Genomic DNA, 12115 nt, shown 5'->3' on the forward strand with positions numbered 1-12115 from the left:
TTGGTACAGATGCCTTCATTGGTCAGTGCATTGAATATAGGAGTTGGGATGTGGCCCTACAGGACATTAGTTAGGCCACTGCATTCAAACCTGGTCTCCATGCTAGAGGAAATGTATTATTAGACTTGAAAGTGGTGTAGGAAAGGACGCAAAAAAGATTTATGAGGATAGTGCTGGGGTTGGAGGGTTTGAGCTATAGGGCAAAGGTGTTTAGACTGGTATTTCTTTCCCTGGAATGTCAGGCTGCAGGGTGACCTTTATAGAAGTTTATAAAATCATGAGGGGCATGGATAGGTTGAATAGCTGAGGTTGGGGAGTCTAAAACTAGAGGGCATAGGTTTAAGGTGAGAGGGGAAAGATTTAAAAAGGACCTAAGGAGCAAGTTCTTCCCACAGAGGGTGGCACATGTATGGAATAAGGTGGTGGTTCAATTACAACCTTTTAGAAAGCACTTGGATAGGTTCATGAATAGGAAGGGTTTGCAGGGATATGGGCAAGTGCTGACAAGTGGGACTAGGTTAATTTAGGATATCTGGTCTGCATAAACGACTTAAACCAATACAACTTTGATCCCAATCCTGCAGCCATGATCTGACATTTTATAGTTTTTGAATTCTCTGTAGTTTTTACAGTCCAGTTTGTGTTTGATATTAAATTTCTTCTCTGTTCTAAAAATTGTTGGATTCAGTGTAATCTAAAACCTGTGTTACCACTTTTCCTGTTTTTGGTTTGTTCTGGCTATTGACCATTATCTCTAATATAGTCCTGAAATAGTCTCAACTCCATCCCAGGTTTTCATTCTGCCAACTGGTTTTGGATTACGATACCCGCAACAACTTGCATTTATGTTGCACCTTTTACTCATACCAAAGCAAACCATGGTGTTTTGCAGCAGCGTTACCAAATATGGTTTGACACTTATGTGCATAAGGAGCTATTAGGATAGGTCACTAAAAGCTTGGTTGAGAAAATGGATTTTAAGGAGCATCTTTTAAAGGAGGAGAGAAAAGCAGAGAGGTTTACACAAGTTGAAGAGTTATAGTGCTGGAAGAACACATGGGAATCCATTGAAGGATTTAAGAAATAAGAGTAGGAAATTTTAAATTGCTGGTGTCTGGAGTCACGGTCCAGCAGGGAGGACTGTGTGCAAACAGGACTTTGTAGGAGTAAAGATATGTGTAGCAGAGTTTCCACAATTCTAACACTTAACGGATAGTTTGTGTAGCTACAAAGATTTTCTCTTTGTCACATTCTCCCCAATTTTTGCAATAAACCTGAGTCTACATTTTGTATTATCTTCTAAGCTTGGGTTATTACTCCTAATTTTGTACTCGGCAGTCATCCAGTGTGGATTCTGTCTATATTCTATGTCACAGATTGTCCCACTCTCTCTTCCAGTTTACTTTGTTCCAGATTTTCTTCCTGCCAAATAGTGTTGTATTAGTTCTGATTATCTTACTGAGTTGTCTAGGGATTTCTATCTGTCTCTCTACATGCACTTATCCAAGAACCCAACCTTTTTCAGATTTCTCTTAACCACACTATTAGCCCAATTTCTCTATCTCTGGTTCTATGTTAGGATTTCCTTACACCCTTCTTATTCTAGGAGAAAGTGAGGACTGCAGATGCTGGAGATCAGAGCTGAAAAATTTGTTGCTGGAAAAGCGCAGCAGGTCAGGCTGCATCCAAGGAGCAGGAGAATCGATAAGGGCTTATGCCCAAAACATGGATTCTCCTGCTCCTTGGATGCTGCCTGACCTGCTGCGCTTTTCCAGCAACACATTTTTCAACCCTTCTTATTCTGTATTGTAATCCTAGTCCTTGTCTATACTCTGTTCCAGGGTTTGTCTTTGCTTCTCTACTGTTTTATTACTCATGAATTTAATTTCACTGATGTCTAGGGGTTTCCCTCTTCGGGGTTTTGTTACACTGATTCTGTACGTATATTCTATTCCGGGATTTCTTTTTGTGACCCAGTGTTGCATTAACTCTGGTTTTGTTTCTTTATTCCAGGGTCAATTTGTGTGTCCTGGTCTTTTTTGTATCAGTACAGATTCTGTTCACTTGCTCTGTCGTGGACCAGCCCAGTTATTCTGTTTCCACTATAACGTTTTTCTCCTTTAGTTGATGCATTAGGTATTTTTAAAATCTACACTTGTCCTGGTTAATTTCTGATCCTGTTTTGGTGCATTAACATTGATTCCGCTGCTTATTATTTAGTTACTCCAGATTTGACTCCCAAACTATTCCCTGTGGGAGTTGTTGAGGAATATTGGCTGTCCTGATTCTGTATTTGAACTCTGTTCCGGAGTTTCACTTTGACCCTGGTAACTTCGCGTCGCTCCTGATTTCATAACTGTATTCTACCCCACAATTTCCATCCGACCCTCTTCTCCCTCTCTCTCCCTGTGTATGTGTGTGTGGTGCACTTTGGTCCTGGTGCGATCATCCGGATTCTGCCCCTGGATTTCCGTCTGCCTCGGTTTTTTGAGGTGCTCGAGTCTGTGTGAGCTCTAGCCCTGGCTTTCTCTCTGACCCTGTCAATTGTTAATGATTCCGGAGGCTCGCCTCTTGGCCGGGGTTTCTAGCTGCTTTTCCCCCGGTCATGGCTGTACGAAGTCCTGATATTCATGTACACCTCTATCTTTTGACTTTCTCAAACCCCCCCTCCCTCCCCCCCCCAGAAAAAGGCAGCTGTGTCTTAGTCCTGATCCGGAGCTGAGCTGAGTTCTGTGGCGTGTGTTGCAGCCTGCCTTTGGTTCTGTTCACGGCCTCTGGCTGATGTTTACTGTTTGATTGTCCCAGATCAATCGCTGGCATGGTGGAGGTGATCGTGGGAGCTGCGGCAGCAGCAGCAGCAAGCAGTTGCTTGCCGTTCCTTCCGAGTTTCGCGATCCCAGTGAAAGAGGGGCTGCTCTCTCTTCTCTCCCAATGCAAAAACGCCAGCGCTTTTTGAACCATGAATGCCGCGGGACGCCAGCGAACGCAGATCCGCTTCTCCAGCCACACCGGGCAAATGTAAACAGCTTTTCTTTATATAGAGAGAGATATATATATAAAAAAGAAACTTTTCTCCCCCCTTTCTCTCTCTCTCGCTCTCTCTCTCTACAACAACAACAAAAAACAAAGAAAACCTTTTTTTTTGGTCACGAATTTTATGATGATTGCTAATATCCGGATCTTAACCGTGGAGTTGATGAAAAAGCAGTGGAATACTCACAAGGATAGCTTCTAATGCAGCGATGAGTGAACTCGAGAACAGACGCTGGGTTGCAATGAGTTAGTTATCACAAGCTCTTTATTTTTTAAAATTTTTTTTGTTTGTTTAGTTGGTTTTATTCCTGACCGAAAAGCAGCAACAGGGGGGAAAAAAAAGAAGGAACCGTGGGGCTCCAGTGGATTTAAGAGATTTTTTTTGGGGAGGGGGAAACTGTGGTTAAATTTTATCCACCTTTTTTTTGTTGAAGGGTTCTTTTTTTTAAAGAAAGAGTTGTCCCGAAATAAACTGTGTTGAAAGCTTGTCCGGCCCGGGGGAGGGGGTGGGAAGGGAAGGGAAGCTGGAGATTATGGGGGATTTTGTAGCTCCCACGGCCGCCCTGAACGACAGCAGCGGCGGCGGCGGCGGCGGGATGGGAGCGGCGGCTGGGGCTAGCGGTGTTCCCAAACACAGCACGGTGGTGCAGAGGCTCCGGCAGAGGATCGAGGGCTTCAGGAGGCACCACAACAACTGCGAGGTGAGGCGCCAGCAAGCGCAGGCTCAGCAGATCGAGCTGGACCGCCAGGAGACCTTGACTCTCCACCAGCGGTGCCTGGAGCTCAAGGCGAAGAAGGCGGGCAAGCAGCGGCAGGAGTCCGCGTCCCGGAACAAACACTGTGAATCCGAGCCGCCGACCGGTCCCTCCGCTCCGGAGCAGAGGAGCAACACTCTGATCGCGGTAAGCACCAACTTTCACTTTTTGTTGTTTATTTTCTCCCCCTTTTCTTTTCAAAGGTCCACACAGGCTGGTCATTCATTGGCCCATTGATGGGGGAAAAGGGGGGAGGCTGTTGTTTTGGACGGTTTGTGTTTATTTTCGGGTGTGCTTGTCACTCTAATGCTTACCTGTAACTTTTATAATGAGAAACTTTTTGTGTGTGTGTGTGTTGTGGAGTTGAACTGTAGTTTCAGGCCAACTCCTGGACAGTTTACCCCTTGGGATGTGTGTGGTGACACTTGGGGAGCACTTCCACAAGTTTTGCAGTTGTTTTTTTTTCTCTTTTTGCAAAGTTACTATACGCACTGCTTCAAGCCTAGCAACGAAGCAAGCCTTTTCACTTTCTGTGCCCAGTGTCTATTAATGAATGTTGCCACCCGAGGGGGTTAGTTGCCTGGCCAGAGATTCCCTCTTCATCCTTCAGTCAGAGAGTTCGAAAGTCCGAATGCAGCTCCTTCTCCTACAACAAAATGCCAAACTCCTGTTTCTCTCCTCCCTCTCTCCCCACCGGACAGTTTTTTTTATTTGAAAACAAACCGTTGTTCCACCGCCGCTGTAGTCGAGCCGTGCTGTTTTGATCAGTTCAATCTACTCTCGTTTCCTGCCCCAGTAAAGGAGGAGTTGCTTTGGCTTGTATTTAAAGAGGTGGGTGGGATTTGGCTGATGGAAGGAGGGGGAAAGGAAACAGCTGCCAGTCCCCAGCGGAGACTCCGCAGCGTAGTCGTGTTAGCTGATTCCCTGCTTGAAGATCATTGTTAATATTTGCTTATTTATTCAGCTTGGGTTAGACTGTATCAACAGCCTGTATATGAATGTTTGTTTATGTGTGTGTATATGTACACATAGTATCCTAATACATTGAGATGTAAAGGCAGATCGTCAGGGATGGCTCAAAACTGTTCGATCAGTTAATTTTAAACCTGGGACAGACAATACCTTTTTGCTCAACAAAAAAAATTAAGGGATATTGGCCAAAGGCAGATATGTGGAATTAGGCCGCAGGTTAGCTATGGTTGTCTTGAATGGTGGACTGGGATTGAGGGGGGGTGAGTCACCTACTCTTATTCCTAAGTGGTCAAAGGTAGGGTATTCAGAGGAAACCAGGGTGGGAAGGTTTTGGGGAGGGAATTTTAGAAAGTGGAATCATATATGGGAATGCAGAGTGTTTGCCAGAAGAGGAATTGAGGTTTGTTTGTGTGGGAGAGGCGTAGTGTTATTAGGGTGGAGGAGGTCTCACATTGTGAGAGAGGGAGGCCACAGTGGGACTTAATCTATGAATGAAAACTTTCAGACTTCAGATGTAAATGATTATATAAATGATTTGGATGCGAGCATAAGACGTGTAGTTAGTAAGTTTGCAGATGACACCAAAATTGGAGCTGTGGTGGATAATGAAGAGGGTTACCTCATGTTACAACAGGATCTGGACCAGATCGGCCAATGGGCTGAGAATTCACAGATGGAGTTTAATTCAGTTAAATGCGAGGTGCTGTATTTTGGGAAAGCAAATCTTAGCAGGACTTATACACTTAATGGTAAGGTCCTAGGGAATGTTGCTGAACAAAGAGACCTTGGGGTGCAGGTTCATAGCTCCTTGAAAGTGGAGTCACAGGTAGATAGGATAGTGAAGAAGGTGTTTGGTATGCTTTCCTTTATTGGTCAGGAGTTGGGAGGTCATGTTGCGGCTGTGCAGGACATTGGTTAGGCCACTGTTGGAATATTGCGTGCAATTCTGGTCTCCTTCCTATCAGAAAGATGTTGTGAAACTTGAAGGGGTTCAGAAAAGATTTACAAGGATGTTGCCAGGGTTGGAAGTTTTGAGCTATAGGGAGAGTCTGGAGCAGTTTTCGCTGGAGTGTCAGAGGCTGAGGGGTGACCTTCATAGAGGTTTACAAAATTATGAGGGGCATGGATAGGATAAATAGACAAGGTCTTTTCCTTGGGATGGGGGAGTCCAGAACTAGAGGGCATAGGTTTAGGGTGAGAGGGGAAAGATATAAAAGAGATATAAAGGGCAACGTTTTCACACCAGAGGGTGGTGCGTGTGTACAATGAGCTACCAGAGGAAGTGGTGGAGGCTGGTACAATTGCAACATTTAACAGACATCTAGATGGGTATATGAATAGGAATGATTAAGAGGGATATGGGCCATGTGCTGGCAAATGAGATTAGATTAAGTTGGAATATCTGGTTGGCATGGACGAGTTGGACCGAAGCGCCTGTTTCTGTGCTGTATGTCCCTATGACTCTCAATTGGGCATTCCAGCTGATCTGGATCAGCAAGGACAGGGATTGAATAGTATGTGTGATTCAATGTTGATTAAGATGTAAGCAAGAGTTTTTGGATGTACTGAAGTTCATGGAAAATGTGAGGCTGCCAGGGAATGTTGAGATAGTTGAAAATTTGGAAATGCCAAAACAGGAACAAATTTGGTTCTGTATAGTGCCTTTTAAATCTTTTGTTGTGAAGCACTTTGACATTCTAAAAAAAGTAACTACAGTTGGAAAATAAATGTTTTGTAGGCAAATGTGACAGTGAATTTACACACAGATTGTATTAACAGCAAAATGATAATTAACCAGGTAATCTGCTTTGCTGGATTGATTTGAAAGTTTACTGTTTGCAAGGATATCAAAAGTTTCCCTTGCTTTTCATCAGATGCTAATTTTTTTTCACTTTTTTTGTTTGAACATGAAGTCAGCACCTTCAGCTTAACATCTTATGCAAGGGATGATACCGGTGACAGTGCAGTCGCTCCATCACTTACTCACTGAATTGTCACCCTACAGCTATGGCCAGATGTGGGGTATGAACTCAAATCTTCTGACTCTGAAACAGACTTCTAAAGACATGAGTAAGGGTTTGAAGAACAGATGGGTTGAGAAAGGACAAACATGGGTGATGCTGTATATAGTTCTATATAGGCAGGCTTTGAGATGTAGTGGAGGAATCTGTACAGAGCTCGTGACAGGATGCATTGGGCTAATACAACACAGAATCCATACTTTGCGGCTGTTCTGGTTCTGTGGGAATCTAACTGGAAATATTCAGGCATGGCTTTGCGGGAGATGACTCTAGGAGCTGCAACACATTCGTGAGCAGTGTACAGGGAGGCAGGGTTGGAGATGGAATGGTAGTCAGTAGATTCAGAATGATTTGAGGAAGGGGTGCCCGTGCAGCTTTAGGAGATAGAAGATAGGGATCCTGTTATAATGAATAACCAAAGTGGAAGCCAGCAAAAGAGGTTGGGTGGGAAGGAGTCCAGGAAATGGGAAGTAGATTGTAATGAGGTTTGAAAGGCCATTCTGGTGAAACTGGGAAGAGTTTAGAGATCAGAGTGTGGGCAGGACTGTGGAGAAGCTTGATTTTTTTTGTGCGTTTTGTTGATAAAGTAGAGGAAATGAAGCAGTAAGGCAGCTAAAATGACAGGCTACATGGTCGAAATAATAACAACTCATAAGTTTACAGGGTTACTCAAGGTGAGAGTTGATGGGAATGGTTTAATGAGATCGTCATTGCTGGGGGGAGGGGGGGGGGGTGGGGGAGAGCAGGAAGGGAACTTGGTAATGCCTTTAGCCACTAGCATGACCATAGCCTACTTTCCCAGAGGATAGTGAAGCATTCTGGTCCTCCATGAAATCTGACCAAAGTCAATTGTGAGACAGGCACAACTGATCCTGTACCTCCATGAGAGAGTAAAAACTGGGAGCAAACCAGAGGTTATGATTTTGGGTGGGAGACAGTGAAGGTTGGCTGGGGGCATGTCAGTTAGTTAGAGTTGGGAGTGATAGTGCAAATTGTGGTGAATGGTGGGAGAAAAGTCTCTCGGCACTTTAGGAGATGGTGAAATTGCAATCAACTGTGAAAGATAAATTTTTCCACAGGTGATACAGGTGCAAGTGAATGTCAAAATAATTAGAGAAGCCCTGACAAAGAAATGCTGGCAATCTGAATCGATAGTGCTCAAATTACACAGCTGGTCAAGTAAAGGGAAGTTGATGTTTGAATGTAGATCCTTCGTGAAGCAGGGTGATACATTCCTTACTTGTTTTCTCAGGGATGGGAAAGAAGAATGATTCTTGGTATTAGTCTGGTAATCTGGCCCTCTTTGACTTTTGTGGGTTGGATTGAGGGCAGAAATAAGTTCAAGGGAAAATTGTCACTAAGTCAAAACAGTACTCAGAAATATTTCTATGCGAATGGGTTGAAATGGAAAGGGAGTGATTTCCGTTGCTTCCTTTTATCTTCATTTAAATGCTGCTTTATAAATGGAACAACAAATCTTTTGGGGGTGGCATGATGGCTCAGTGGTTAGCACTGCTGCCTCACAGCACCAGGGTCCCAGGTTCAATCCCAGCCTTGGGCAACTGTGTGTGTGGAGTTTGCACATTCTCCCCGTGTCTACGTGGGTTTCCTCCGGGTGCTCCGATTTCCTCCCACAGTCCAAAGATGTGCAGCTTAGGTGAATTGGCCATGCTAAATTGCCCATAGAGTTAGGTGCATTAGTCAGAGGTAAATATGGGGAATGGGTCTGGGTGGATTACTCTCCAGAGGGTCGGTGTGGACTTGTTGGGCCGAAAGGCCTGTTTCCACACTGTAAGGAATCTAATCTAATATAATCTAAAAATCAGAACTTAAGTATATTTTAGTGCAGTTGCAAATCAGACTCTCTCCAGTGGAAGCGTGCATGATGCCACCGTTTTTAGTTGACTTTATAAACCCTTGGCAGATTTATAGCTAATAAACTTCCACAGTTTGTGCATATTACAGTTGTAGCTCTGTTCATCCAATGTGCAGATTGATCTACGCCCCTGCTCTTTTGTTCTTGTTGTTGGTTCTGAAGCCAGGATTCTATAAAGAGTGAGAAAGTGCTGCCCAATGTTAGCAGAACTTCTCTTAATTGACTTGCTCAGGTTTGAGGGCAGATTGTGGTTCTGAATCTCCTTATCTAGATGACAATAGGTCACTACACCATGTACACCTTGAGGGTTGCTTTGGACCTAATCTTGGGTAAATTTAAAAAGAGTTTAATGCTATTTTTAGTTTTGGTTGTAGGTTTGCTCACTGAGCTAGAAGGTTAACATCTTCAGTGGGCCTCCAGGCAAAGCATTGCTAATAATTCCTGCTTTCTATTTATATGTTTGGGTTTCTTTGGGGTCGTGATGTCATTTCTGGTGATGGAGTCATTTCCTGTTCTTTTTCTCAGGGGTGGTAGATGGGGGTCTAACTCTGTTTGTTGATAGAGTTCCAGTTGGAATGTCATGCTGCTAGGAATTCTTGTGTGTGTCTCTGTTTGATTTGTCCTAGGATGGATGTGTTGTCCCAGCCGAAGTGGTGTCCTTCCTTATCTGTATGTGATACAAGTGAGAGAGGGTCATGTCATTTTGTGGCTAGTTGATGTTCACGTATCCTGGTGGCTAGTTTTCTGCCTGTTTGTCCAATGTAGTGTTTGTTATGGTCTTTACATGGTGCTTTGTAAATGACATTAGTTTTGCCTGTTGTCTGTATAGGGTCTTTCAAGTTCATTAGCTGCTGTTTTAGTGTGTTGGTGGGTTTATGCGCTATCACTGGAGGCCCACTGAAGATGTTACCTAGTAGGGTGATGAAATGTCTGGAAATGAACCTTCCAGCTCAGCGAGTAAACCTACATCCAGAACCTCAACCTGAGCTACAAATCTTTTTAGAACTTGCTATTTTTAGTTTGTTTATGCTCTCAGCTGGGGGTTGGAGCAGACTCAGTCTCTTGTTTTAAATTTGATTCCCGAACTCTCTGCAGTCACTAAGTTCTGTTAGTATCTGGATAATGTTTGATCACTAGGCCTGCTTGGACCGATACCCTGGTATCACTGAACTGAAAATGTTGTGGAGGTGGGGATTATGGCTGGTGAACAGCCAGTGTCTCCATTCAATATCCAATTTGGTAATCTGTGCTGGTGCATGTGTGCGCAAACATCAAACTGGCTGATTTGAATTCCACTTATTTGATTTGGGGGATGATAAGAGGTATTAACTAAGTGAAATCAGGTGGAATCTTCCAATGTTAGCAGGTTAAAATAAAGTAATATTTTTGAGTATACTGACATGCACTGCCAGATCTATATATAATGTCTCTGCTTGTGTGAAATACCTGGGCCTATGAGTTCTGGTGTGAGTTGGCACTTTCTGTGAGAATGCATGAGGAGGAGAGGGAGTGGATTTTAAACTAAAGTTTGTGTACATCTTTCAGTATTTTGCCCACCCTTGGTGAAAAGTTGCTGTTTCCAACTACTCAAAGGAATGAATAATTATCGCTGCTGTGAATTGTCTGCCTGGTTTCATTGCCTTCCATGTTTTGAGGTGGTGGGGGAAAGCCAAGCTAGTGCAGAGTTCCATGTTTTTGAATTTTTGTTCCCTTGTATTTTGTACTAGGGTAGCAAGCTCTCAGCTGATTCTAATGTAGGAAGCTTAGCCGCGCAGTTTAATGAGCTCAGTTCCTCCACTCCAGAATGAAATATATTAGGATGTTCATGCTAAGCCTTCACGAATGATGTGTAACTATTGAGCTGCGATTGTTGAGCTCATTTCAGGAAAGAGAGCCTTCAGCCATTTATCTGTTAATGTCATGTGAATAGACTGATTCTGGCACTGAGATACTGACAGCCGAATCATTAATTACTGGTGAATTACGTGGTGAATTACTGCGATCACTATTACTGTATTAGTTTCTATTCTCTGTCAGTTAGGGTTGAAAAGAAAAGACTGAGAGGAAGAGCTGCTTAATAGAGTCGTGACACCCAGCGCGAAAAAACAAAAGGCACCTCCCCAGCTCTCTTGAAGCTACAACTTCATTCCTGGTTACAGTTCAGTGAATGGCCGTGAACTCTCCAGTTCTTCATCAAGTACTTCATTTTAGTCAGAGGCCTTGCTCTTTGAGGTAGTGGTGTTTACAAACTATTGAGACAGGGCTGGTATTACAGCTAAGCACAATCCCTGTATTGTTCATTTATGCACTTTCAACAGGAACAGGAACAAGCTAAAAGGCTGATTGGCCCCATTTTCTCATATTCTAGTGCAGCGGGCATTAGCAGGTCATTGTCACTACTTTTTACTTTGCTTCGTTAGTTTACCTGCAAATTGTGATTAATCTGTTGTTTAATTTTGATCAAACAACCTGGGATTCATTTGGACTATAGTGTCTGACTCCCATTTTCCTCCAGTTTCCTATGAACAGGCTGCCTCTTGCTGCTATGATTTTGGTTCCATTGTGCTTCACTCATTAGCAATCAACAGCAAGAACATTCTGCTGCATTTGCCTTTCCTATCTAGTCTCACTGCCAGCCTCTACCCCAGCTGAGATCAGGAGCTTCAACAATGATTGAGGACTGAACCTGGGAGGCTTCAGTCAGTCCACTATTTCACCTCAAGAACACGTTTAACAAGGGCAGCAAGGCACTGGTGTTGCTGCAAACATTCCAGTCAGTTTGCTCAATATGTGGAGGAATATGAAACATGGGAAGTCACCAATAAGTTCCTTGTGACAGGTAACTCCTGCCATTTGACAGATGCTGAACTCTCACAGTGAGACTGGTCCTCGCTGAACAGCTTCAGGACAAGCCAGGAACTGTCTGATATCAAGCTCCACTACTGCAGCCTGCATGCAAGCCCATTATGTGCTTCTGGAAAGACACCGACAACTCTGGACAGTACTGAGAAGCTTCCCATCAACGGAATAAGTGGCAGGCTAATCACATTAAACTCCACAAATGAGGAGATTACCTGTTATTTTGAAGATATAAATTCACTAACTAAATCATGGTATTCTGGAAGTGAGATTGAACAGTTGAGACATTGAAGTTTAATTATTCTGCTCTTTGCTTTTCAGTTTATGTGCTAAGATCATGAGAATGTTCTGGTTTTATATAAAAACTCGATAACAGCAGGCAGGAGCTTGTTAAAGTATGCAGGTTGGGGTCTTGTATTGGATACAGGGCTCAATTGAAAATTTCCTGACAAAATGTGCGCAGTATGTAATTTTGATACTAATCTCAAAATACATTTGGTGACCCGATTCTTTTGATCTTAAATTGATAATTTGAGGCTGTGCAGATTATGAATTGTTATCCTGGCCTTATAAGGGTCTTCTGCCATATTGACACCCCC

General features: G+C 43.4%; 1 protein-coding gene across 2 annotated transcripts in view; it reads left to right on the forward strand.

Annotated features, from left to right (window-relative positions):
- The window catches only part of maml3 (mastermind-like transcriptional coactivator 3), a 540993-nt gene that overhangs the window by 39260 nt on the left and 489618 nt on the right, over positions 1-12115 (forward strand). The window contains exon 1 of one of the 2 annotated variants that reach the window (XM_060851628.1): positions 3574-3935. The exons of the other annotated variant lie outside the window; for it this stretch is intronic. Within the exon in view, the coding sequence (XP_060707611.1) occupies positions 3630-3935 (306 nt within the window). The 5' untranslated portion in view covers positions 3574-3629. Of the gene's footprint in view, positions 1-3573; positions 3936-12115 lie in introns of those variants that run through there. 2 annotated transcript variants of the gene reach the window in all.

This window comes from Hemiscyllium ocellatum, chromosome 36, assembly GCF_020745735.1.
Source record: "Hemiscyllium ocellatum isolate sHemOce1 chromosome 36, sHemOce1.pat.X.cur, whole genome shotgun sequence".
Taxonomy (NCBI): domain Eukaryota; kingdom Metazoa; phylum Chordata; class Chondrichthyes; order Orectolobiformes; family Hemiscylliidae; genus Hemiscyllium; species Hemiscyllium ocellatum.